The sequence below is a fragment of the Peromyscus maniculatus genome, chromosome 23 (assembly GCF_049852395.1).
Source record: "Peromyscus maniculatus bairdii isolate BWxNUB_F1_BW_parent chromosome 23, HU_Pman_BW_mat_3.1, whole genome shotgun sequence".
In the NCBI taxonomy this organism is placed as follows: domain Eukaryota; kingdom Metazoa; phylum Chordata; class Mammalia; order Rodentia; family Cricetidae; genus Peromyscus; species Peromyscus maniculatus.
The window spans coordinates 352,460-375,862 of record NC_134874.1 but is presented as its reverse complement, the minus strand read 5'-3'; the positions used below and the strand labels follow the sequence as shown (position 1 = coordinate 375,862).

The window sequence follows — 23,403 nt, the reverse complement described above, 5'->3', positions numbered from 1 at the left end:
CCATTTGGAGGCAACAGGGCTGAAATACGTGTTTTCGAATCACAGACATGAAATGACTACCTCATACTCAGCCACAGGAACAACACATCAAGACCTCAGACCCTCTGAGTTTGGCTTTGTCATTTCTAGCATGGGTGAAGACTACACTACTTTGCAGGTCTATGGGAATATCGGCAGAGTGAAAGTGCTATACATTTGTGGCACAAAGGAACCACTCTGCAATATACACTGTTCCATTACTAGGAGCCAGGGCTGACCATACCTGACAGATGATTCTGGCTACTATGACTCACTAGGCTGGGTGCCCTGGGAATTTCCTGCAGATACTTCTTTGATTACACTGAAAACAATTATGTATTAAAATGTTCTTCATGAGAAAAGCTTCTGGCCTCAAAAGGTCAGATGGTAGCACTTGTATTGCCTACTAGTAACTAGGCAGGGTATGCTCAGGGACATGGGGACCCTTGATTGCAGTATGACTCAAGGAAGAGACATCTCAGGGATGCTAATTCTGACACTGGAGAAGGCACAGCAGTTAAGAGCATGTACTACTCCTCTACAGGGACTGGAGTTCAATTCCCAACACCCACACCAATGTTTTACAACCTCCTGTAACTCCCGTTCCAGGGTATCCAACTCCTCTGGTCTCTGTGGGCACCTACACTCACATGCACATACACACAACTGAAATAATAATCTTAAGAAAAAAAAAAGGCGATGTGTGGTATATGCCTTTAATCCCAGCACTTGGAAGGCAGAGGTATGTGGATCTCTATAAATTCGAGGCCAGCCTAGTCTACATAGTGAGTCCCAGACCATCAAGGGCTACATAAAGATCCTGTCAAAAAATAAAAAAATGTATTGCTTACTTTGGCTTTGGCATTCTAAAGTGGAGGTTGCCATCGCCCTGTTGCCTTGTCTAGGAAGGTAGCACATTACATGAGGGTAGATACCTGAAGGTGCTAGAGCAGAGGGCTGTCTCATCATAGCTGGCTGGGGCATTGGCAGCTTGATTGCCTGTGACCATGTCCTCTAGGGAGGCCTGCTGAATCACATCGAAGCTGATGCCCATGCTGCCAGCCCCCTCCATGTCATTGATATGGTGGGACTGGAGGATGGTGTTGACTGCCAGATTTTGAATGTCCAACTCCACGCACACTGCAAGGAAACAGTTTGTCCATGTACCCTAGCCAGCACTAGGATCATCTCTCAGGCTGAGCTGGTCAGTGCTGCCTAGTGAGGTCAGACATGGCACATGACATCTGACTTGCTGGTACCCATTTCTCAAGACTTGCCTTTGGGCTTATTCCACATCGTTGAGCACTGAGCTCCATGTGATAAGGAGTCATTAAATGGTGGGGTGGAAGTACCTATCTTTCCCTTCTCTCACTCACCAGTGGAATAACAGCCAGGACTATTGATTTCCACAGTGGCTCGATCATCAAACTCCATGACAAGGCGATTGTCATCAGCTTCCTTCCCACCCAGGTCAGGCCGAGAGGTAGGAGACAGCCAAAGCAGGTGGTTGTGGCGCTGGAGGTGGCGTGCAAAAAAAAGGTCGGAGCCAAAGGTGGAAATGTCTTCTGGTAGGTTCCCAACGGGGATGTGGAAATACCTGCACAGGGGTACAGGTTCAGTCTAAAGCACACTAGCATCATTTAGGGACCACCCACAGAGTAACACCTGTAGGCACCCAGCCTATGGCCTCACTTACTTATCTCTCTTCTGGTGTGTGTGGTACTGGGAATCGCACTTTCTAGCTAAGTTCTACTACTGAGCTACACCCTATTCCTCACCTGCTCATCTCAAAAGCCTGTGAAAGGCAAGTGTCTAAATTGAGGTAGTGCCAGATCATTCGGCGGGCTCCATGGCGCTGCCAGTCCAGAACTCCATAGCTGATCTTGTCAGCCACTCGGACAGGCACCAGTGGGAACTCCTCTAAGACAGGAATCTCACTGGCCAGTCTACACAGCTCCCAGTTAGACTGGACAGCGATGAGTGTGGGCCCCCGGCGTTCTTCCTGGGTTGAGCAGAAGGCAGAATGGGCTCAGTGGGCAAAGCCTTGGGATGGGAAACTCCCACCACTGGACCCCAAGTTCTCTTACCTTATAGGCAAGCAGGAAGCGTTGGATAGCTCTGCAGATCGTCTTCAGGTTGGTTTCAGCACGAACTTCAAAGGTGTGTTTGGGGGGAGGGAGGAGCTTGGGGTCCACCTTCTCCAGTAGCAGGCTATGTTCTGCTGAGTACAGGGCACTGAGGCTGGGCATTTGGTTGCTGCGCACCTAGGCAAACACCAACTGTTAGGCTACTGTGTGTGTGTGTGTGTGTGTGTGTGTGTGTGTGTGAGAGAGAGAGAGAGAGAGAGAGAGAGAGAGAGAGAGAGAGAGAGAGAGAGAGAGAGAAGCTGAATAGTCACTCCTTTCTATTTTTTTTTCCTTTTTTGGTTTTTGAGACACAGTATCTCTGTGTAGCCCTGGCTGTCCTGGAACTCACTCTGTAGACTAGGCAGACCTTGAACCTATAGATCCATTTGCCTCTGCTTCCCAAGTGCTGTGATTAAAGGTGTATACCAGCCCACCTTTCTATTTCTAATTGAATGGCAAGAGGAGTGTCTTTCTTCCCCATATCCCACCTGACCCACATATTCTCATGTGCCCTGTGCCCAAGGACTCACAGTATCCAATACAAACACAGATGCTCTTCGCTGAGAGGGGATAAAGACACCAAAGAGTGCCTTGTGGCCCTGTGAGTGGTGGTACAGGTAGATGTGGCGGATACTCCCTGTAGAAGAAAGTAAACCCGTTGCCTGAGATGCAAGGGGGGCAGAGCAGGTGATAGGGCTGTTGGTGGGGCCATACCTGGTTCCAAGTAGCTGAACTGAGCCAGTGAACGCATTTCTAGGTGCTCGAGGGCAAAGGTTTCAGCTTCCCATCCTGAAAGGTGCCTTACCAGCTGTTTGTTGACTACACACACACAGCCCAGCTGTACAAGGGCCCGGAATAACAACGGGACCTGGAAGAATGGGTAGTGTGTTGGGCCAAATGGAAGACTCTAGCACTACAGCTCAATTTGAGGCCACACATCCCAGCACAGCCTGTCTTCACTCAGAAGAGGCCACCATAGGTAGACATGCTGCTGAGAGCTACTTTCCTATGTGGCTTCCCCAACCCATGCCCACGACTATTTAATTCAGCTACTATCCCCTGCCCGATTCCTTATGGGATCTCTTTTCTTATCATCCAGCTTCATCTTTACCCAAGTATCAGTGGCCAGGGAGACAATCACCTGAGTCTCATACACGCCCTCAATGTCTGGTGCTGACAACTCAGTGTTGATCTCGTTGATGTGTTCTTGGTACATGTCCTCTGGTACTGAATACTCATAGAGATTGTAGACCATGTTGGAACGAGGAAGAGCCCGATTCACCTGGTGACAATTGTAGTGATGAGCCTGCCAGTCTAGAGTGGACCACTGACCCAGGGCTTTCAGGACCCAAGATGGTCAGTTCACCTGCTTCAAGGATCACAATTAAAAGACCAAGGCATAATCTAAAACAGCAACCTGAGGCATCTGGGAAAATCATGAATGCTTTCCAACTGAGGCATCATCAACACTTTTCTGGAATTTGTAGGTACCTAAAACTCACAGAAAAATACACTTTTCTGGCCAGAGAACTAGAAGGGAGCTGATGGGGCAACCCTATGTGTGTACTGGGTACATGTCTCCTCATGGAGAGGAGACACACTGTTCATTATCTTCACAAGCCAACTCAAACCCCAGCCTCACAGCCTCACTCAAGATGCAAATACATACAGACATGCTCAGAGGAACACAAAGGACTTGAAAATTGAGCTGACAACAGAACCTTTATACAAAAAAGGCAAGATTGAACTTGGGGTCTAAATTAACTGGATTGGCTGCCTCAACATTCTCTACAGGATTAAACAACTTAAAAAAGAAAACCATTTATTTATCTATTGGGTGTGTGTGTGTGTGCAGGTTGAGGTCAGAAGACAAGAACTTGAAGGACTCTGTTCTCTACGACCATGTGGGCTCAGAGAGGCTTGTAAGCAATCCCCTTTACTCACTGAGCCATTTCACCAGCCCAAGGACTTTTTTTCATATAAATGCCCAAAGTTTCACAATATCAAATGCAAAATGTCCACTATGGAATACATTTCTTGATGTAACAATCAGGGAAAAATGAATAATTCTCAAGGGAGAAGAGAATCATCAAATGCTAGCCCTGGGATGACTCACACATTACAATTAATAAAAGCTTTATGGCAGCTATATCTGTGGCCTACCATGAACTAGACAGGATGGTTCATACACCTGTAATCCCAGCAGAGGCTGAGGAACGACAGCTGAGAATAAAATGGGCCAATGTAATAAAACTGCTTCAATAAAATAACAAAATCTGCACAAGAGGCACCAAACCAAACCAAAAAAAAAAAAAAAAAAAAAACACAAGAGAAAACAACAAACAAACAAAAAACTGAAAAAAGATTTTTACAACCAAGTAGTCACCATCTACTCTCGTTCCCACTAAATACATGCATGAAGCAGTGTCATGAGGCCTCAGAATAAAAAAAGGTGCCAGGTGGTGGTAGTACACACCTTTAATCCCAGCACTTGGAAGGCAGAGCCAGGTGGATCTCTGTGAGTTCGAGGCCAGCCTGGGCTACAGAGCGAGTTCCAGGACAGGTGCAAAGCTACACAGAGAAACCCTGTCTCGAAAAACAAAAACAAAACAAAACAAAACAAAAACAAAAACAAAAACAACAACAACAACAACAAAGAAGATAGATAGCTTACAGAGCACCAACTAGCAAACAGTTCCTCGTCTTCCCCTCTGGCAAATCTTAATGGCAAACTACATGAAAGCAGCCAGATTCAAATTTCAGAGTACAATATGATCCCATAAAAGGGCATTCTAAAAAGGTAATGCTATAGGGACTGCTATGGGATGACTTTCTGTATGCTGTGAATATGTGTTGCTCTGATTGGTTGATAAATAAAGCTGTTTGGCTAATGGTAAGGCAGAATAAGGTTAGGCGGTACATTTGAACTGGAGAGAGAAAAAAAAGGAGAGTGGAGCAGATGCTTCGAGTTGCTGCTAGAAGAAGCAAGATGTGAAAGTACCGTAAGCCACGAAGCCATGTGGCAATGCATCAATTAACAGAAATGATCAAGAGTTAAGTTCTAAGAGCTAGCTAGCGAAAAGCCTGAGCCAATGGGCCATATAGTTTTAAGTAATATAAGCCTCTGTGTGTTTACTTGGGTCCAAGCAGCTGAGGGACTGGGTGGGAAACAGGAAAACTTCTGACTACAAGGGACAGAGACCAGTGTCCAAGGATGGGGGTGAAAAGAAACCATAGCATGGTGATTTAAGGATGACAGAAATGTTTTGTATCTTGAATGTCATGCAACCCTGGCCACCATCACCCATGCAGCATTACCTTAAAAAGACCATTTTATTGTATTTAAATAAACAAAACAAAGCCTGGAAAAATAAAACCAAGCTGGTGATAGTTGTTTCTTTAATAGCTAACTGGAAAATGGAGAGGTAGGAAATGGAAAAGACAAAAAAGGGAAATCCCCAGCTCATCCTACAGACTACTTGATGTTGCTGACAAGGACTGTGTACACACTGGATGTGTAGTTTATATCTTAATACGTCTCCACTGATACAAACAACACCTGGGCCAATATCAGATACCATGACTCAGAAAGGTAATTATAGCATCTATGGAACGACACATTGACACGAAGCTCTAATAGGTCAAATGCATCTGTAGTTACATAAATGTGGACCTCACACACTAGTAGTATGGCGGGGTGGACAAATACGCTCTAGGGAGGTGGTAATGTCTACCTGGATGGTGATGCGAGTGATTCAGGTAGACACATTTTTCAAAACTGATGGAAATCAATCCACAACTATGTTATTTATTGCATCAGGTAATGCAGGCTGTAATTGATTATAAGATACTAAACAATAGGGCTGGAGAGATGACTCAGTGGTCAAGAGCACTGGATGCTCTTTCAGAGGTCCTGAGTTCAATTCCCAGCAACCATATGGTAGCTAGCAACCACCTATAGTGGGGCTCTGATGCCCTTTTCTGGCACATGCAGACAGAGCACTCACAGACATAAAATAAATAAATCTTAAAAAAAAAAAAAAAGAGAAAAAAAAAAGATACTAAACAACAATACATGCATTCCTAAGTTCAGAGTAACATTGTTTTTTAATTGTTTGTTTTTAAGATAAGAGTCTTGCTATGTAACCCAGACTGGTCTTGAACTTGAAATCCTCCTGCCCTGGCATCCTGAGTGTTGGGATAATAAGTAAGGACCATTCCACCCAGGCTCATAGCAATTCCTTCCTTCCTTCCTTCCTTCATTCATTCATTCATTCAATGTGCATTGGTGTTTTGACTTCATGAATGTCTGTGTGAGGGTGTCAGATCCTCTGTAACTTTAATTACAGATAGTTGTGAGCTGCCATGTGGGTGCTGGGAAGTGAACCAAGGTCCTCTGAAGAACAGCCATTGCTTTTAACTGCTGAGCCATCTCTCCAGCCCTGAAATACTTTTTAAGCATAAAAAAAAAAAAAAGGAAGGAAGGAAGGAAGGAAGGAAGGAAGGAAGGAAAGAAAAAAAATCTACTTGCCATTCATTACCCTGGAAATAATATAGTTTAAGGGCAAAATAGTAAATATCTCACTTTTTAAGGAAGAAACTAGTTTATCTCTGTGCTGGGGGTGGGGGAAAATAGAGTGTGGGCCTAGGAATTCATTAGACCCTGGGTTTGATTTCTAGCATTGACAAAAACATAATTCATGAGCTAAGTAGGTAACAGGGGCCTATAATCCCAGCATTTGGCAGATGGAGGCAGGAGGATCAGGAATTGAAGGCTAGCCTCAGGTGTTTTTTTTTGTTTTTGTTTTTTGAGAAAGGGTTTCTCTGTGTAGCTTTGGTGCCTGTCCTGGACCTCACTCCTGGCCTTAAACTCATAGAGATCCGCCTGGCTCTGCCTCCCAAGTGCTGAGATTAAAGGTGTGCACCACCACCACCCGGCTAGCCTTAGTTTCATAGCAAACTCAAGGCCAGCTCGAACTATATGAGTGCCTGTCTCAATGAATACCTCCATCCTGAAAAAGATTCAATTCTAACTGCTATACAAAGTTCTTACACAGAAAGGGCAGAGTAGAGAACCTCCATCCTGAAACCCCCAGGAGGTAACAGTCATCACCAAATCCCAATGCACACAGTGAAACTGAGTTTCTCCAGAGGGAGCAGATAATCACAAAGGAAAAGGAGTTTAGTAGTGTAGACACTCTCTATAATCTACAATCACTATACACAGCTCTACACATATGGAAACCCATCAGTCTCATGTGTCTATTATCCTGATAAACCCTGCCCACTTTCTAGGCTCACGTTTCACCAAGTCAATGGACTGAAATCAGACCTCACATTTTTCATCTACAATTTTGTACCTCACCCAGGTGTTCCTTGTATATAGTTAATGTCCAACTCTGAGCAGACTGTAACATAAACCAGCTTTGGCCTAAGTTAACATTCTGAGTCAAGTGGGTCACTCCAACTGAGATGTCACATAAATACAGCTTCCTCAAAATCTTCTGAATCTCTGCAAAGAACCTAAAGTATGACTACATTTCTGAGATGTTGTGAATAGGCAGAAAATGGGATAGTGGTTGGTTGCCTAGGGCTGCAGAGGACAGAGGCAATTGAGAAATACAGGCTTCTTTTGGGGATGATGAAGTCTGAAATTTTGACTATAGTCATATTACCATGAATTCACAAAAAACCACTGAATTATATTCTTCCAATGAATAGGCTATATAGTAGGTAAACTTATATCCCAATAATGCTGGTAACTACAACAGTACTTACAGAAACTACTTGCAACCTCTATCCAATCCTCTCCTGCTCATCAGGTTGATGGAGAGCAGCAGCCCCTATTCCTGAACTATCGAAGACTATGGGGGTCCAGCCCCTCAATAGTCCCCTCCTAGGGTCTGGGAAGAATCTACAATCAGCTGACAATTAAATCTTTGATAAGAAATGAATTTACGTACACGAAACTCTTTAGTCCATACACTTTATTCTTCTGAGTTAGTTCTCTCTCTACACAGCTTCTATTCTGCTCTCATGCCTAGCTTCTTTCTTGCCTGATTTTTCTCTATATTTATCTGCTATCCTCTAAGTTCTATCTTAATTCTCTCATCTTAAGTTCTGCCTCATTTAGGTTCTCATTCATCTAGTTCCTTCCCATCTTAGCTCCTCTCTCATCTCCTTCTTCCTCATCTTGTTCTTCCTTATCTGGCTCTTCCTCATCTTCCAGCTTGTTCCTCTAGTACTCTCTTTTAGCTCTTCAATCTAGTCCTTCCCCATTGCAGTTCGTTCCTCTCCAGTTCTTACCCATCTAGTTCTTCCATTCTCTTCTTCGTCTCGTCGTTCTCTGAAAATAAAACTGCCTTTTTATCCCTTTGGCCCTTATCTCTCCAAGCTATCTCTGCTCCTGCCTTTTCTGGCAAGTGTGCTAGGTCGCTAGGCAACTTGGCTAGGCAACTTCCATCACAGCTAGATGTACCTGTAAGTTGGAACCCTTTAGTTCTGAGTTAATTGTTAAGGGTGGATCTAAAACTAGAGATAAGACTTTGGAAAGAAGAAAGTTAGGCTTAATTAGCACATCCACCAGGCCTTCTCAAACAGATAGTCTGGATGCTTAAGTCTGTTCCTAGAGAGTACAGAGGTATCTCTGATAAGATACTTTCATCCCTCTGGGGATGGTCCTGGACAGATGCTGCTAATGACAATAATTACAGAAAGGCCTGAAATTAGGGATCCTGGCTGTGATACTGCTCAGAAGGTTATCTAAATATTCCTTAGTAGAGGGGAAACTGTGCCCAAAGAATGATGGAAAAGCTACAACAGCACATGAGAAATTCAAAGTAACAAATGGCTAATAATCAAAAGCCAGTATCAGCAAGATTCCTTGAGCCTCAGCTTGACCTCTGGAAGGCTCTTGGCTTCTTCCAGGTATTAGCTTGTCATAATCAGCTGAAATCCTACTTCATATATTTTTGCAGCTTGCAGCACTGAACATTCATAGACATGGTTTCAATTAACTCTTCACAAGATCCCAGTATCAATAATGTACTGGGAGATGGAAACAAGACCACATGGCTCACTTTGGGTCTGCAAGTCCATGCTCTTGATCAATTCTTTGTGTGGCCTCCATCATGTGGAGATGCCTCAGAGGTGACCAGCAATACCAGTGGCTTCCCTACCTTTCGATATGAAGGTCCTTCCTCTGCTTTGGCTACCCGCTGGTTCACATAGAATACTCGAGAGATGCTCAGCTTGATGCAGTGCAAGTCACTGCCGATGATGGCCCATAGCCTGAAGAGACCAGCCTGGTTGGTCTCACTGATCTAGGAGGAAATGCAGAATACATAGCACATAATCACATAACATACTGACACCTGTGAACAGGCCACCTCCCAAGCAGCCTCCAGCCTTGCCCACATCCCCTCTATGTACAGGACCCCTATGATAGGGATAGGCAGGAAGCTGAAGGCCTTTTTTCCCCTCTGAGACAGGGTTTCTCTACATAGCTTTGGTGCATTTTCTGGATCTCGCTCTGTAGACCAGGCTGGCCTCAAACTCAGAGATCTGCCCGGCTCTGGCTCCCAAGTGCTGGAATTAAAGGTGTGTGCCACTGCCAACCAGCCTACTGAAGGCCTTTCTTATCTTCCATCTTATACTGCAGGACTGGCTGCACACTCCCTCTTTTGAGCCCATAAAGGACTGCTCTCAACATCTTGCCACTCCCATGGATGAAGGCCCACACCTGTACAATCTGCCATGGAAGGTCCAGAATACTTCGGGCAGTCCGTCGCAAAAAGCTTCCCAGCCCCGTGGCAGGTCCCTCTCGGATAGCCCCAAGCCTTGGCACATCCTCTGTTGACTCTAGACGTTGCTTCTTCCTGCGGGCCAGGCGCTGTTGGGCCTGTAGCTGCCACTTTTTCTTGTGGAACTGGAGCCAGACCAACCACTCTTCCTGGGACAGATAACAATGCACAATTGCTGACACCTTTCTCCAACAGCCTGCTTTTTATTCCTAAGCTTCTGGAGTTTCAAATGCTCTCTAACACTTAGGCATTTCCGCAACTTGTTCCAGGGACAGGATTTGCCTTAGGATCCCCACACTATGTAGCAGACCTCTACGAGACAGAGTGCCAGAGCAACTTTCCCACATCCCTTCTGGCTTCCTTGTTTCTTACTTGGGTAGTTCCGAGGGAGGGAGGCTGCCCCAAGACCTCTTGCCAGGGCACAGTTAGTGCAATATCCTGAGACTCCTCTTGGCTCTCCCAGACTCGCTTCCTCTTAGTAGCAACTGGGACTGCAGAGTGGTATGGCTTTGTGAGTCCAAAGTCCTCGATGTCTGGAGTGCAGACACTCAGATTGTTTTCTGAAGCCTGTGCCATCACAATCTGGGGAGACACAACCAAGACTTATTAATTCAGAATCTCAATCTGGTAAATTCTGTCACAGAATTCTAACACTGTACATCTGCTGAAATGGGCTAATAGACTAACAACTTTAAAAAAAAAAAAGGATCTCAATATGTAGCTCTACCTTGGAACTCTCTATGTAGATCAAGCTGGTCTAGAACTCCCAGAGATATGCCTGTCTTTGTTTAGAAGCATTGGAATTAGATCATTTGTCTTAATTCTCCAAAGGAAGCTGTCCATTCTAAGTTTTCCAATTATTTATTAGAGAATGGTAATTCATTCAAAAGATGTGTGTATTGGTGAGTCCTTTTTACAAGGTTGCTTTGAGTCAGAGCTGAAGTTTTAACATAGTTAATTTAAGCATAAGTATTAAGGGAGAAAAGAAGAGGGCACTTAGGAAAACAACATCCACCCAAATGTGAGTGTTTCCCAAGACAGAACTGTTTTAATGGTTCTTTTTCATTTTTTTTTTTTTTTTGATAGAATTGCACTCTATAGCTCAGGTTGGCTTTGAACTTAGGATCCTCTTGCCTCAACCTTCCCAGTAGCTGTAATTACACGTCTACAACAGAACCAGCTAAGAATAAGTGTTTTCTCATTATTATTATTAATTATTATGCCTTGAGGTTAATTGGAACAAGACTGCTAGCTTACTGTAACTGTTGATCCTGCTTTTAAGAGAGCAATGTAAATGTAACAATTAACCTTAGTTGCCTTGAATTTCCCATGTAGCCAACTTTTATAACTTAAGCTAATGCATAACTATAATCTTAAATCAGGTACTCTTCCATGTCCCTGACCCAGATAATGCAAATGTATCATTTGCTGAAAGCAGCAAATATAGAAGTTGAAAGCAACTTCCTAAAATCTACCACAAAAACTGAAAGCATCCATTTATGGATACCGGTTGATAAACAATGATGTTTATTATCTGGGTTAGTTGGTGCCTTGTAAAACTGTTAAATATTTCTATAAAGTACTCCATTCCTTCCCCACATAATACTTTCTATGCTGTTCAACAAATACAGAAAAAAGCCCTTTGTTAGGGACAGATACATAGAGACAGATACCATTTGCACAGACCAATAGACAGAAACAGACAGACAGACAACAGGGACAAACAAATTTATAAGACAGACTTTATGGCACAGATTCAGACTCATACAACAGACAGACAGGATGGAAGACACAGAGAGCATTAAGTAGAGAATTCATATATGAACTAGCTTGTGGTTAAATGACTCCAAGGGGAAGTGATTTTATTTCTTTCCTTAATTCAACACCAAAGCATTATTGGTGACCTGGAGTTAATCACTAATGCATACAATCTGAGCAAGCAGCCTATGCTCTTACATGCCGAGTTATCTCTCTAGCCCCTAATTATGGAGCATAAGATTTTATTTGTGCATTAAATGTAGCTATTTAAAAACCTAGTTAGGAGTCTAGAGAGATGGCTCTTCTAATCTCTGTGGCACCAGGCATGCATATCATGCACATATATACATTTAGGCAAAATACTTATACACATTAATTTTATAGTTTTACTAGTTTGTGATGTGCTCATTTATCAACTGAGTTTATGTTAAAATTTTCCAAAATAATTGTCAGTTTTTCTTTTATTTCAGAAAAACATTTTTTTTAAGAACATGGCTTATTCCCTTTTTTTTTTTCTTTTTTTTAAAGATTTATTTATTTATTATGTATACAGAGGAGGGCGCCAGATCTCATTACAGATGGTAGTGAGCCACCATGTGGTTGCTGGGAATTGAACTCAGGACCTCTGGAAGAGCAGGCAGTGCTCTAAACCTCTGAGCCATCTCTCCAGCCCCAGAAAAACATTTTTTAAACTTCAGGAAAATTTTTGGTTGAATTCAAGGAATATATAATTGTTAGAATTATATATTCTATATATATTGTATAGTGAATCACTATATATAATTATATAGTGAATCAAGACTTGTAGAGACACAAGATGGCTCAGTAGGTTAGTAGGCCTCCAAATCTGACAACCTGAGTTTGATTTCCCAAGAACTCTTCACATACATACAACACACAATTACATAAAAGTAAATAAGTAATGCAATAATTTAAGAGTCCTGCCAATGACAGAAGATTAAGATTTGTTGGGGGGCATGGTGGCACAGCCCTTTAATCCTAGCACTCAGGAGGCAGAAGCAAGCAGATACTGAGTTCAAGGCCAGTCAGGATTATATTAGTGACACACTGTCTTAAAACAAGATTCAAGATTTTACTTATTTATTTTTTTGAGGCAGAGTTTCTTTGTGTAGTCCTGGCTGTCCAGGAACTTGCTCTGTAGACCAGGTTGACCTCAAATCAGAGATCTGCCTGCCCGTCTCCCCAAGATACTGGATTAAAAGCATGTGCTACTACTGCCTGGCAGATTCCAGAATTTTAAAATACTATGCTTATGCTTGCTAATGTAAAAATATTTATATTCTTCACTTAAAATCCCTGCACTCAGGAGAGTGAAGCAAGACCAGCTTCTGCTACACAGAGGGTTAAAGACCAGCCTGGCCTAAGGCCCTGTCTGAAAAATTAAAATAAGCCAACATGGTGGCATAGGACTTTAATCCTAGCACTGGAGACGCAGAGGCAGGCAGATGGATCTCTAAGTTTGAGGCCAGTCTGGTCTACAATGGGAGTTCCAGGACAGCCAGGGATACACAGAGAAACCCTGCCTTGAGAACGCGCACACACAATCTATTTCAGGAATTGTCTATTATTGAGTCTCTATAACATTCTGGCTTATAGCTCACTTTTACTTTTGTTTTGAGATAGAGTGCATCATACTGTACTCCAGCCTGGCCTTGAACTCATATTCACCTTCCTGTCTCTGCCTCCCAACTACTAGGATTATAGGCATAAGACATAAATAGCTACACTTCTAATTTTCAACCCATAAAACTTTTCTTGGGGCTGATGGCTCAGCAGTTAAGAGCTTTTCCAGAGGACCTGGGTTCAATTACTAGGAGACACATGTTGGCTTAAACCATCTGTTAACTTCAGTTTCAGGGAATCCAACACCCTCTTCTTGACTCCATGGTACTAGGCAAGTAAGAACCTCACAGACATATATGCAGACAAAAATACCACACACATAAAAATTTAAAAGAAAATTTTTCTGCCTCTAATTTTTTGTTGTTGTTGTTTTCAAGACAAGGCTTCTCTGTGTAGTTTTGGTGCCTGTCCTAGATCTCGCTCTGTAGACCAGGCTGGCCTCAAACTCACAGAGATCCAGACATATCTCTGCCTCCCGAGTGCTGGGATTAAAGGCGTGTGCCACCACTGCCTGGATAATTTTTTTTTTTAAGATTTATTTATGTATACAGTGTTCTGCCTGCATGCGTGAAGAGGGTGCTAGATCTCATTATAAATGGTTAGAAGCCATCATGTGGTTGCTGGGAACTGAACTCATGACCTCTGGAAGAGCAGCCAGTGCTCTGAACCGCTGATCCATCTCTCCAGGCCCTCTGCCTCTAATTTTAGCTATACTGTTTCTAAAAGATTAATTTTTACTTTTGTGTATGTCTGTGTGAGCATATGCCATGTGTACGCAGGGGTCTGCAGAAGCCAGAAAAGGGTGTTGGATTCCCTGGAGCTGGAGGTTCAGGTGGGTGTAAGCCACCAGACATGGGTATTGGGAACAGAACTGTGTCCTGTGAAGAGCAGGAAGGGCTCTTAGCAGATGAGCATCTCCAGCTTCTTACCTATACTTTTCATTGTGCAGTCTTCAGTGTGTCTCCAGGAAAGACTTTCATTTTGTTGAAAAAACTGAAGTCTACAGTAGTAATCAGTTCAGGTCACTATGTCTAGTTTGCATACCTCATCATTTTTTTACATATAAGTGAGTTCTTCATATTTACCTGATGACTCATAATCTGCTTCCTGTTATATAAAATGACACTGGAGGGCACCAATGAATAAAGTGCCACAATGCACACTTTTAGAGATAAAAAGTCTCTTTGGAGGTAGTATTGGGAAATTATGGGCCAGGCAGGGTGGCACATGCAGGGGCAGGATCCCTGTGACTTCAAGGCCAGCCTCGTCTATACAGGGAGTTTTAGGACCATCAAGGCTACATAGAGAGACCCCATCTCAAAAACAAAACATGGAAAATTTATGCATAGCAGCTTGCAGACATTGGTACACTGTGTCCTGTGTGTTACCTGTCTCTTTCCTTCAAGGACAAAGAGTTCACTGATCTTCTTCTGCTTGTAGACATCATTCTTTTCTAGCAATTTTTTATGCAGCCAGTCTGGGTGTTTGACACGTGGAACTGGGTTCTTCACCTAAGTGAAGATACAGATCAGAAAAAGTGTTATGTGGGTCTGCTGGTGATTCGGTGTAGCGTGGTATCCCTGGCTTTTGTCTCACCTGCTGCAGAGCTGCAGGGATAGTGATGATTTTCTGGATGGCACTTCCTAGCCGCTCTATGTAGTAGTCCCAGTCCAGAATCTGCATGCACAAAACATGAGAAGCAGCAATTGTCTACATTGTCATTTGCCAATAATTACTAAATGCATGTGTCTCACTTCATCTTCTAGAAACTCCATGCTCATTTTAGAGGTAGAAATTTGGGAGAGAGCTTAATGAGACTATAGGATCATGAAACAGTGGATGGTTAAGATAATACCTCATTCTTGTTCTATTCAAGAGCAATTTCAAGGCTTCCCTAGCATTAGCTTCCTGATATTCTAGCCCAGTGGTTCTTAACCTTCCTAATACTGTGACCCTTTAATACAGTTCCTCATGTTGTGGTGACCCCCAACCATGAAATTATTTTCATTACTACCTCATAACTGTTAATTCTGCAACTATTATGAATGATAATGTAAATATCTATGTTTTCCAATGATCTCAGGAGACCTCTGTGAAAGGGTCACTTGACCTCCTATGGGGTCTCAACCCACAAGATGAGAACCACTGTCCTGAGTGTTCTGTTACCCTACCTACCACAAGTCACAAAAGAGGAAGTCATAAGTAAAACTCTGAGTCATATAATGCAAGTCAGGTACATTTTGCTCTGACTAGCTTTTTTTCTCAACGTTTAATAGTACAAAAATAGCTAACAGGTGTCAATATGGCTCAGTAGACCTAGGCACTTGTCTCATGACCTGACTTAGATTTTTGGCACCCACATGATGGAAGAGAAGCTCTGATCTCCACATGTGTACCCCTCTTCCCCCAATAAAAATAACTGGCACTCACTGTGCGAATATCAAAGTCTTGAAGTGATGAACTCTTTAGCCATTTCCTCAGAAAATGTTTCCTCACTGTAGGCTCTGCTTGGAAAATGGCAAGTGGAATGGCCCTAGGTTAGGAAAATAAACATAAACATATCTAATCATAAACAATGCAAATCCTGCTATAACTCTTATCAAATGTACATGGGATAAAGACTCTGTATACACTTACATGATATTTATAACACTGAATGATTAAGTAATACTTTATCATATTAAAACATTTAGGCTAGGAGCTAGGGAAGTAGCTCACTGGTAGACTATTTGCTTATCCTATGTAAGACTCTGGGTTCAATCCTCAGAAACATAAAACAGAATAAAATATAAGGAGAAGGGGAAAAAGGAGGGGGAAGAGAAACACATGAATGGATAAAGAAAATATGTCATAGGCATATATGCACAATGGAGTTAACTATATCGTATCCCATTAAGTGTTTTACTCAGTGAAAAAGAAAAATGAAATGATGTCCTTTACAGGAAAAAGATGGGGCTGAAGATTATGTTAAGAGAAATGATATAGAAAGATAAATACTGCATGTTTCTTTCAACATGCAGCATCTAGATTTGAAAAGAAGACATTAAAGTACAAAGGAGCCTATTTGGGAAAATGAACAACAGTGGGGAATGTGGTGATTTGAATGAGCCCCCATGGGCAGGAAGTTAGGTGGGAAATCCAAACTAAGAATGCTGGGAAAAGGAAGGGTGGGGTCAAGGAGTGTCGGCCAGACATAGAGGAAGCAAGAGGAGAATGCCATTTTGAGAAAAGGTACCAAGCCACATGGCCAAACATAAATAATTATGGGTTAATTAAATGTAAGAGCTAGTCAGTAATAAGCCTGAGCTACTGGCCGAGCATATATAAGTAATATTAAGTCTTGGAGTCAATTATTTAAGAACAGGCAGGAGAGAAACTTCTGACTATACTGCCCTTCCAAGATACACACATCTATATCCATGAAAGAAAGGTTGACTCCTTTCAAACCAAAGTTCTCCAGATTGACCATTCCCTTTCCACAAACTCACTAGGGCCTCACTAGGCCTTTCTATGAATTGATCTACATCAGACTGAGGCCAACTTTTTCTTTCTGGGACAGGGTCACACCTATAGTACTAGCTGGTTTGGAACTCATTATGTAGCCTTGAACTCACAACTCACAGAGACCAGTCAGTCTCTACCTCCTGAGTGCTGGGATTAAAGGCATTCACTTCCACTACTAGGTAGTCTTCCTTCGTTCAATACCCACGGGACCCACATTCTTCCTATGGAAGCTCTGTTATGAGGACCCAGAGGCTCTACTACAGGTGTGGATTTGCAAAGCCAGTGGCTCAGCCTTTTTTTTTTTTTTAAGATAGAGAATGACTATGTAGTCCAGTCCAGTTTGGCTTCAAACTCACTATATAGAGAATCCAAGCTAACAACGAACACTTTTGTTACCCACTGGGCTTACAAGTGTGTACCATCATAGTGATCATAATGGCTGCCACCTGCCCCGAAGAACACAGTCTCTTTAAGTTGCCCAGGATGGCCTGGAACTCAAAAATCTTCTGGTCTTAGACTTTTGTGTACTGTGATTATAGGCATGCACCCATCTGTTCAACTCTTTAAGGAGGCTTTTACCTCTCAGTGACAGGAGATCCCTCTGGCTTTCTGGAGATGATATAGCGACAGCTTAGTCCAGCATCCTTGACCATTTGGTCTCCCAAAAATTCAGCCAGGCGCTTTGCTGTGCTGATGGATGTAGACTTCTGCTCCCCATAATCTTCTAGCTTCCGAGACATGGAACGGTTCTCAGAAATCAGCTCAAACAATTCAGAATCAGGCATGTTAGCAGCCTAGAGAGAAACAACAGATGCCAGGAAGATGAAGGCCATACTCACTTTGATTCTATAGGATTGTATCAATTTCTGCCCTGAAAAGCTGAAGGCAGGCTTTGGATTTCCCAAAGGGCTGAGTAATGTCATTAAAAGAGAGAGAGAGAGAGACAGAGACAGAGACAGAGATTGCTGCCCTACCGCCCTTGGTTAATGCATTAAGTATTTGTGGGATGGGGCAGTGGATGCCTACTGCCAAGTCTGACAACCTGAGGTTTTGTTTTTGAATGTAAAATTTGTGTATAGGTGTCTGAATGTATGTCTGTACTCCACTTGTGTGCCTTGTGACTATGGAGACCAGATGATGGTGCTAGATCTCCTAAAGCTGAAATTACAGACAATTGTGATCTGCCATGTGGGTGCTAGGACTCAAATCCTGGTCCTCTTAACCACTAAACCATCTCGCCAGCCATTGATAATCTGAATTTGATCCTCCAGAACCCACATGATGTAAGAAGAGAACCATTTCCTACAAGTTTCCTCTGACTTCCACAGGAACACTGTGGCACTTGAGTGTCCCCCAGCCTCAAAATTAATGTAATAGGAAAAAAAGGCACATAAAACTCTTTAACCTTTTATCTTATTAAGTTGTGTACAAACTATCAAGAAATATGTATGAGCAGTAAGTATAAAAGCCATATAGTATGGAGAATAATTATGCCCAAGACAGAAGATACGGTGACATCTGTCCAAAAGGATTGAAGTTCATATGCCATCGGTTGGAACAATGGGATTCTGAAACTTCCTCACTGATGGAAAATGTGCAAACAGATGGAATGATAAGTTGCCCATAACATACAAGATTACAGAAATAGTCAAAGAGTCGGAGGCAGAACTAAAGGCAAGCTTTCACTGCCCTGTATCCCCTCCTTTCCTTCTTTTGTAATGCTGGGGATAAATTATAAAAATTATGTGTGTAGCTGGGTGTGGTAGCAGCACTCAGGAGGCAGAGGCAGGAGGATCTCTGAGTTCAAGGCCAACCTAGTCTACATACCAAATTCCAGGACAGCCAGGGCTATACAATGAGACTCTTATCTTGCCCTTGATCCCAGCACCTGGGAGGCAGAGGCAGGTAGATCTCTGAGTTCAAGACCAGCCTGGTCTACAAAGTGAGTTCCAGAGTAGCCAGGACTGCACAGAGAAGTCCTGTCTTAAATCTTCAACCCTGATCCTACCCCACCCCACCCCACCCCTTGCCAGAAAAAAAAAAATCAGGTCCAGCAAAATGGCTCAGCAGGTAAAGGTACTTGCCACCAAGTCTGAGGGCTTGCAAGTTCAATTCCCAACACGCACATGGGGGAAGGAAAGAACTTACTTCCATAAGTTGTTCTCTTACACACACACACACACACACACACACACACACACACACACACACACATACACACACACACACACTCACAAAATAAATAAACAAACAAATAAACGTAATTTTAAAAAAGTTTTTAAAAAAGAAGCTGAAGAGATAGCTCAACAGTTATTAAGAGCATCTTTTTTTTTTATTTTTTATTTTACAATACTATTCAGTTCTACATAACACCCACAGATTCCCTTGTTCTCCCCCTTCCTGCCCCCCTCCCATTCAAAAAGAGCATCTCTTAATAGAGGACCCAGGTTTGGTTCCCAGAACCTACATAGCAGTTTAAAACCGCCTTGTAATTCCACTTAGAGGAGATTTGATGTTGTGGGATGTCTTTCTGTATGCTTTAGTTGCTCTGATTGGCTGATAAATAAAATGCTGATTGGCCAGGCAGGAACTATAGGCGGGGTGAGCAGACTAGGAGAATGCTGGGAAGAAGGGCAGAGTCAGGAGACGCCAGCACCTTCAGGAGATGCCAGCACCGCCAGGAGAAGCAAGATGTGAAAATATAGGTAAAACCATGGAACATGGGGTGACTTATAGATTAATAGAAATGGGTTAAGTTATAGCTAGTGAAAAGCCTGAGCCATTAGGCCATACAGTTTGTAAGTAATATAAGCTGTGTTTTTAATTGGGTCCGAGAGGCTGCAGGACTGGTCGGGACTCAGGAAAACTTCGGCTACAATCTGATGCTGTCTTCTGGCCTCTGAGGGCACAAGATACACACACACAGCACACACACATACAGGCACAAAACACATAAAACAAATAAAAATGCTGTGCAGTGGTGGTGCATGCCTTTAATCTCAGCACTTGGGAGGCAGAGGCAGGCAGATCTCTATGAGTTTGAGGCCAGCCTGGTCTACAAATAGAGTTCCAGAACACCCAAGACTGTTACACAGAGAAATACTGTCTCCAAAGACTTCAAATCAAAGATATTGATTTGATAATTGGTAAGTTTTCCTTTGATGATTCCTTTTATTATCATGCTGGTGCTCCATAAACCTGGGGAATTTTAGAGTACCAGGCCTCAGGAAGCCAGAGTTCATCAGTGACCCAGATCATCTGTTACCTGGTTCTCTAAGACCCTAGGATACAAGTCTGATGCCTGAAAGATACTCCTGAGAGCCAGCTGGGGAGGCAGGTGGAGCCTTACCTTGCTATAGAGCACATCGAGCCAGTAGTCAGCCACCTTGGCCACAGAGCCATACACTTCCTCCAGTGTGCTGCCCTTGAGGAAGGCCTCAAACACTGAGGACTGGAATATTTTAATCAGCTGTAACTCCCCTCGGCGTTTCACCTCAAAACCTTTCAGTTCAGCCAAGGAACCATCTTCATTAAATACAGCGTATCTGAAAAGCAAGGGAGGCACCAATAGAGAAATGACCCTCAGGGTGCTGGGTGCTTTCTGTCTCCCCTTTGCCTTCCTTCTTCACTGCCTGGCCCTCTTGTCATCTTTGAGGCAGCAAGCACAACTCTACCCTTAGGTTGATGCTTTAGCAAACTGGAATGCATTAAAGCGCCACTGCTCACAGAACCAGAATAGATCAGGGTGTGAAGGCTGACACATCAGCATCTAATTTTTCCCCCTCAAATTGAGTAAATAAAACAAATAACAAAAAACCAAAAACCCACCCAGTTTGTTCTCATTTTGGCTCCAGGTCCATTTTCTCTCCTAAGTCCTTAAGTCTTGTCCATCTACTACATTTCCTTGCCAAAATATAAGGCTCTGAGATTCCTACCTCTTCTTCAGTTTCTTGCCTTCTTCCTTAGAGGCTGGGAGTATCATAGCAAGGTATGGTCCATCAACTTCAAAAAAGATGCTGTTCTCAGAGCGGGTGACATAGGTGAGCGAGGAAGGCTCCATCAGTTCCTGATACTGGTGGTTGGTGAAGCCTTCCTAAGAACCAAAAACAAGAAAGGCAACCTCACTGCTAAGGGCTCACAACCAGGAAACACCTCCTCTCCTCAGGGAGTCTGTGGGCCAGCAAACAAGCTCTACCACACAATGGATTTAACTGGTGGTTTTGACACACACAGCAACACACCAAGTCCCAAGTGTAATTTGTAAGATTCGGGTTGCATGTTATGTTTTCATATATATGACCCTCAGGGAAAGGCAAAAAGATGGCACAAAAACACATCAAGAGTTGCCAGTGTTTCAGTAGGGGAGAGAGGCTCCTTGAAGAAATGCTTGACTCCAGGGGCTAAGACAGGAAAATACAAGTAAGACTGGAGTATCTTATAGTACCAACTAAGAAAATGCTCCAAACACACGATCCAAAAAAGGAAACAAGTGTGTGTCCTTGTGGCCGGCAAGGAACAAATTGAGCAAGAAAAGACTTGGAGGATCATACTGGATTATCATCCTAAGTATAAAAGATGCCCATAAATCCACACTGCTATAAACCAATCAATGAAGAAGCAGTAACAACTATCTGTTATAGAATTCCAATGATCAAGCAGAAGGGATAAACAGCAAACTGCCATGAAGAAACACCAGCGCAGGAAACTGACAGTGGTGTAGGTGACACTATTGATACCTGCAAAAGTCAGGAGTTATAAAGTTTAAGGAACATTTCAAAACATGCCTTCATGATACTTGTTAATTACTGTGGTGGCTCTAACACATGCCCAGATGCTCTTTGATGCTCATTCCTTCAGGGAAGACAGTGACCCTTGGGTGTGATTACTAAGGAAAGAATAGCATGTGACCAGGGAGTTGGGGGACCTCCTTGTGGAGACACCAGGCTGATGTGGACAACCTGGTGATAGAGCCTATGCCCCAAAAGATGAGGAAGTGATGATCAGGCATCACCCTCATATTCCTCCAAGGAAACCCAAATAACAATTAGCCTTATAATGAGAACTTCAAACTTACAGCAGAAAACAAGATTCCAGAGCAAAGCAAAGACCAAGGCACTGTCCAGGTTAAAGAGGACACAGTATGAACACCTGGAAGTGGGGACTCCAAATATGTAGTTTAGTTACAGGGTATACCAACATACATTTCTTCATTTGATACTTTAGGCAGATGTTAACATTAGGAGAAGCTGCCTGAAAGACAGTTCTCTGCACTATTTGTGTGTGGTGTATGTTGTATGTGTGCATGTGGAAGCCTTGCTGATGCTGGATGTCTGCCTCAACTGTTCCCTATGGTGATATTTTATTTGTACTGAATTGTGATTTTATTTGTATGTTAATAAATAAAGTTGCCTGGGGGTCAGAGCTAGTAGTAAGCCATAGCGAGCTGGGCGTTCGTGGTGCACGCCTTTAATCCCAGCACTTGGTAGGCAGAGCTAGGTAGATCTCTGTGTGGTCAAGGATACAGCCAGCATTGGAGACACACGCCTTTAATCTCAATACCAACCATAGAAAACCTGGAGGTCTATACAGACAGGCAGTGACGAGGCGGTCATGTGGTTGGGTTTACAACCAATGAGAAGGCAGAATAGAAAGTCTATATAAAGACAAACACACAGGAAGAAGGTCTCTCTTGGCTGAAGAGGATCACTGAAGCAGGAAGGGTAAGGCTCTTAGCTCTGACCTCTTGGGCTTTTATCTTTACACTGGCTCTGTGTTTCTTATTTAATAAGATGGTTACTTCTACAGTTCCCCACTTTTTTTTTGTTTTTTGTTTTGTTTTTTTTTCGAGACAGGGTTTCTCTGTGTAGCTTTGTGCCTTTCCTAGAACTCGGTTTGGAGACCAGGCTGGCCTCGAACTCACAGAGATCTACCTGCCTCTGCCTACCAAGTGCTGGGATTAAAGGCGTGTGCCACCACCGCCCGGCTATTTATTTATTTTTGAGACATGGTTTCTTTGTGTAGCCCTAGCTTTCCTAGAACTCATAGAGATCTGCTTACCTCTGCCTCCCAAGTGCTGGGGTTAAAGGTGTGCACCACCACTGCCCAGCTTGCCCCACTTTGTTTTTTAAAATAGGGTCTCCCATTGAACCCAGAGTTCATCAATTTGGTTAGGCTTGCTGGCCAAGGATGCCCAGGCATTAACCTTTCCTTGTGTCCCCGGGCCAGCACGGGAACTAAATGGTTGCTGACATGTTCAGCTTTTACAATGGTGCAAGGGATCCCAACTCAGGTCCTCATGTTTGTATAACAACCACTTTACTGAGCCATATCCCCATCTTCCTTTTATCTTTGAAACTTTTGTCTAAAGTTCTAAATTGTTTTAAAATAAAATTAAGAGCAAAAGTAGTATGGTTCTGTGAAAGTGAAAGAAATTTTCTTTGCAACTTGAATCTAACAGTCTGACTATGACAGCTGAGGAATTAGGAAAAAGAGCATCACAGATGTGTGGTTTTTGTATGGGGCCAAAGATGTCACCAGCTGCGATCTTTCCA

At 43.0% G+C, this 23,403-nt stretch overlaps 1 protein-coding gene across 1 annotated transcript in view; it reads right to left on the bottom strand.

Moving 5' to 3' along the window:
* The window catches only part of Pole (DNA polymerase epsilon, catalytic subunit), a 54,886-nt gene that overhangs the window by 11,579 nt on the left and 19,904 nt on the right, over positions 1-23,403 (bottom strand). The window contains exons 24-39 of the mRNA XM_006984092.4: positions 20,788-20,945; positions 20,202-20,397; positions 17,432-17,646; positions 15,779-15,881; positions 14,945-15,025; positions 14,737-14,859; positions 10,319-10,528; positions 9,886-10,095; positions 9,323-9,466; positions 3,286-3,426; positions 2,859-3,012; positions 2,675-2,781; positions 2,106-2,282; positions 1,797-2,020; positions 1,395-1,615; positions 954-1,158 (exon numbers count right to left, since the gene is read on the bottom strand). Of these exons, the coding sequence (XP_006984154.1) occupies positions 954-1,158; positions 1,395-1,615; positions 1,797-2,020; positions 2,106-2,282; positions 2,675-2,781; positions 2,859-3,012; positions 3,286-3,426; positions 9,323-9,466; positions 9,886-10,095; positions 10,319-10,528; positions 14,737-14,859; positions 14,945-15,025; positions 15,779-15,881; positions 17,432-17,646; positions 20,202-20,397; positions 20,788-20,945 (2,669 nt within the window). The remainder of the gene's footprint in view (positions 1-953; positions 1,159-1,394; positions 1,616-1,796; positions 2,021-2,105; positions 2,283-2,674; positions 2,782-2,858; positions 3,013-3,285; positions 3,427-9,322; positions 9,467-9,885; positions 10,096-10,318; positions 10,529-14,736; positions 14,860-14,944; positions 15,026-15,778; positions 15,882-17,431; positions 17,647-20,201; positions 20,398-20,787; positions 20,946-23,403) is intronic.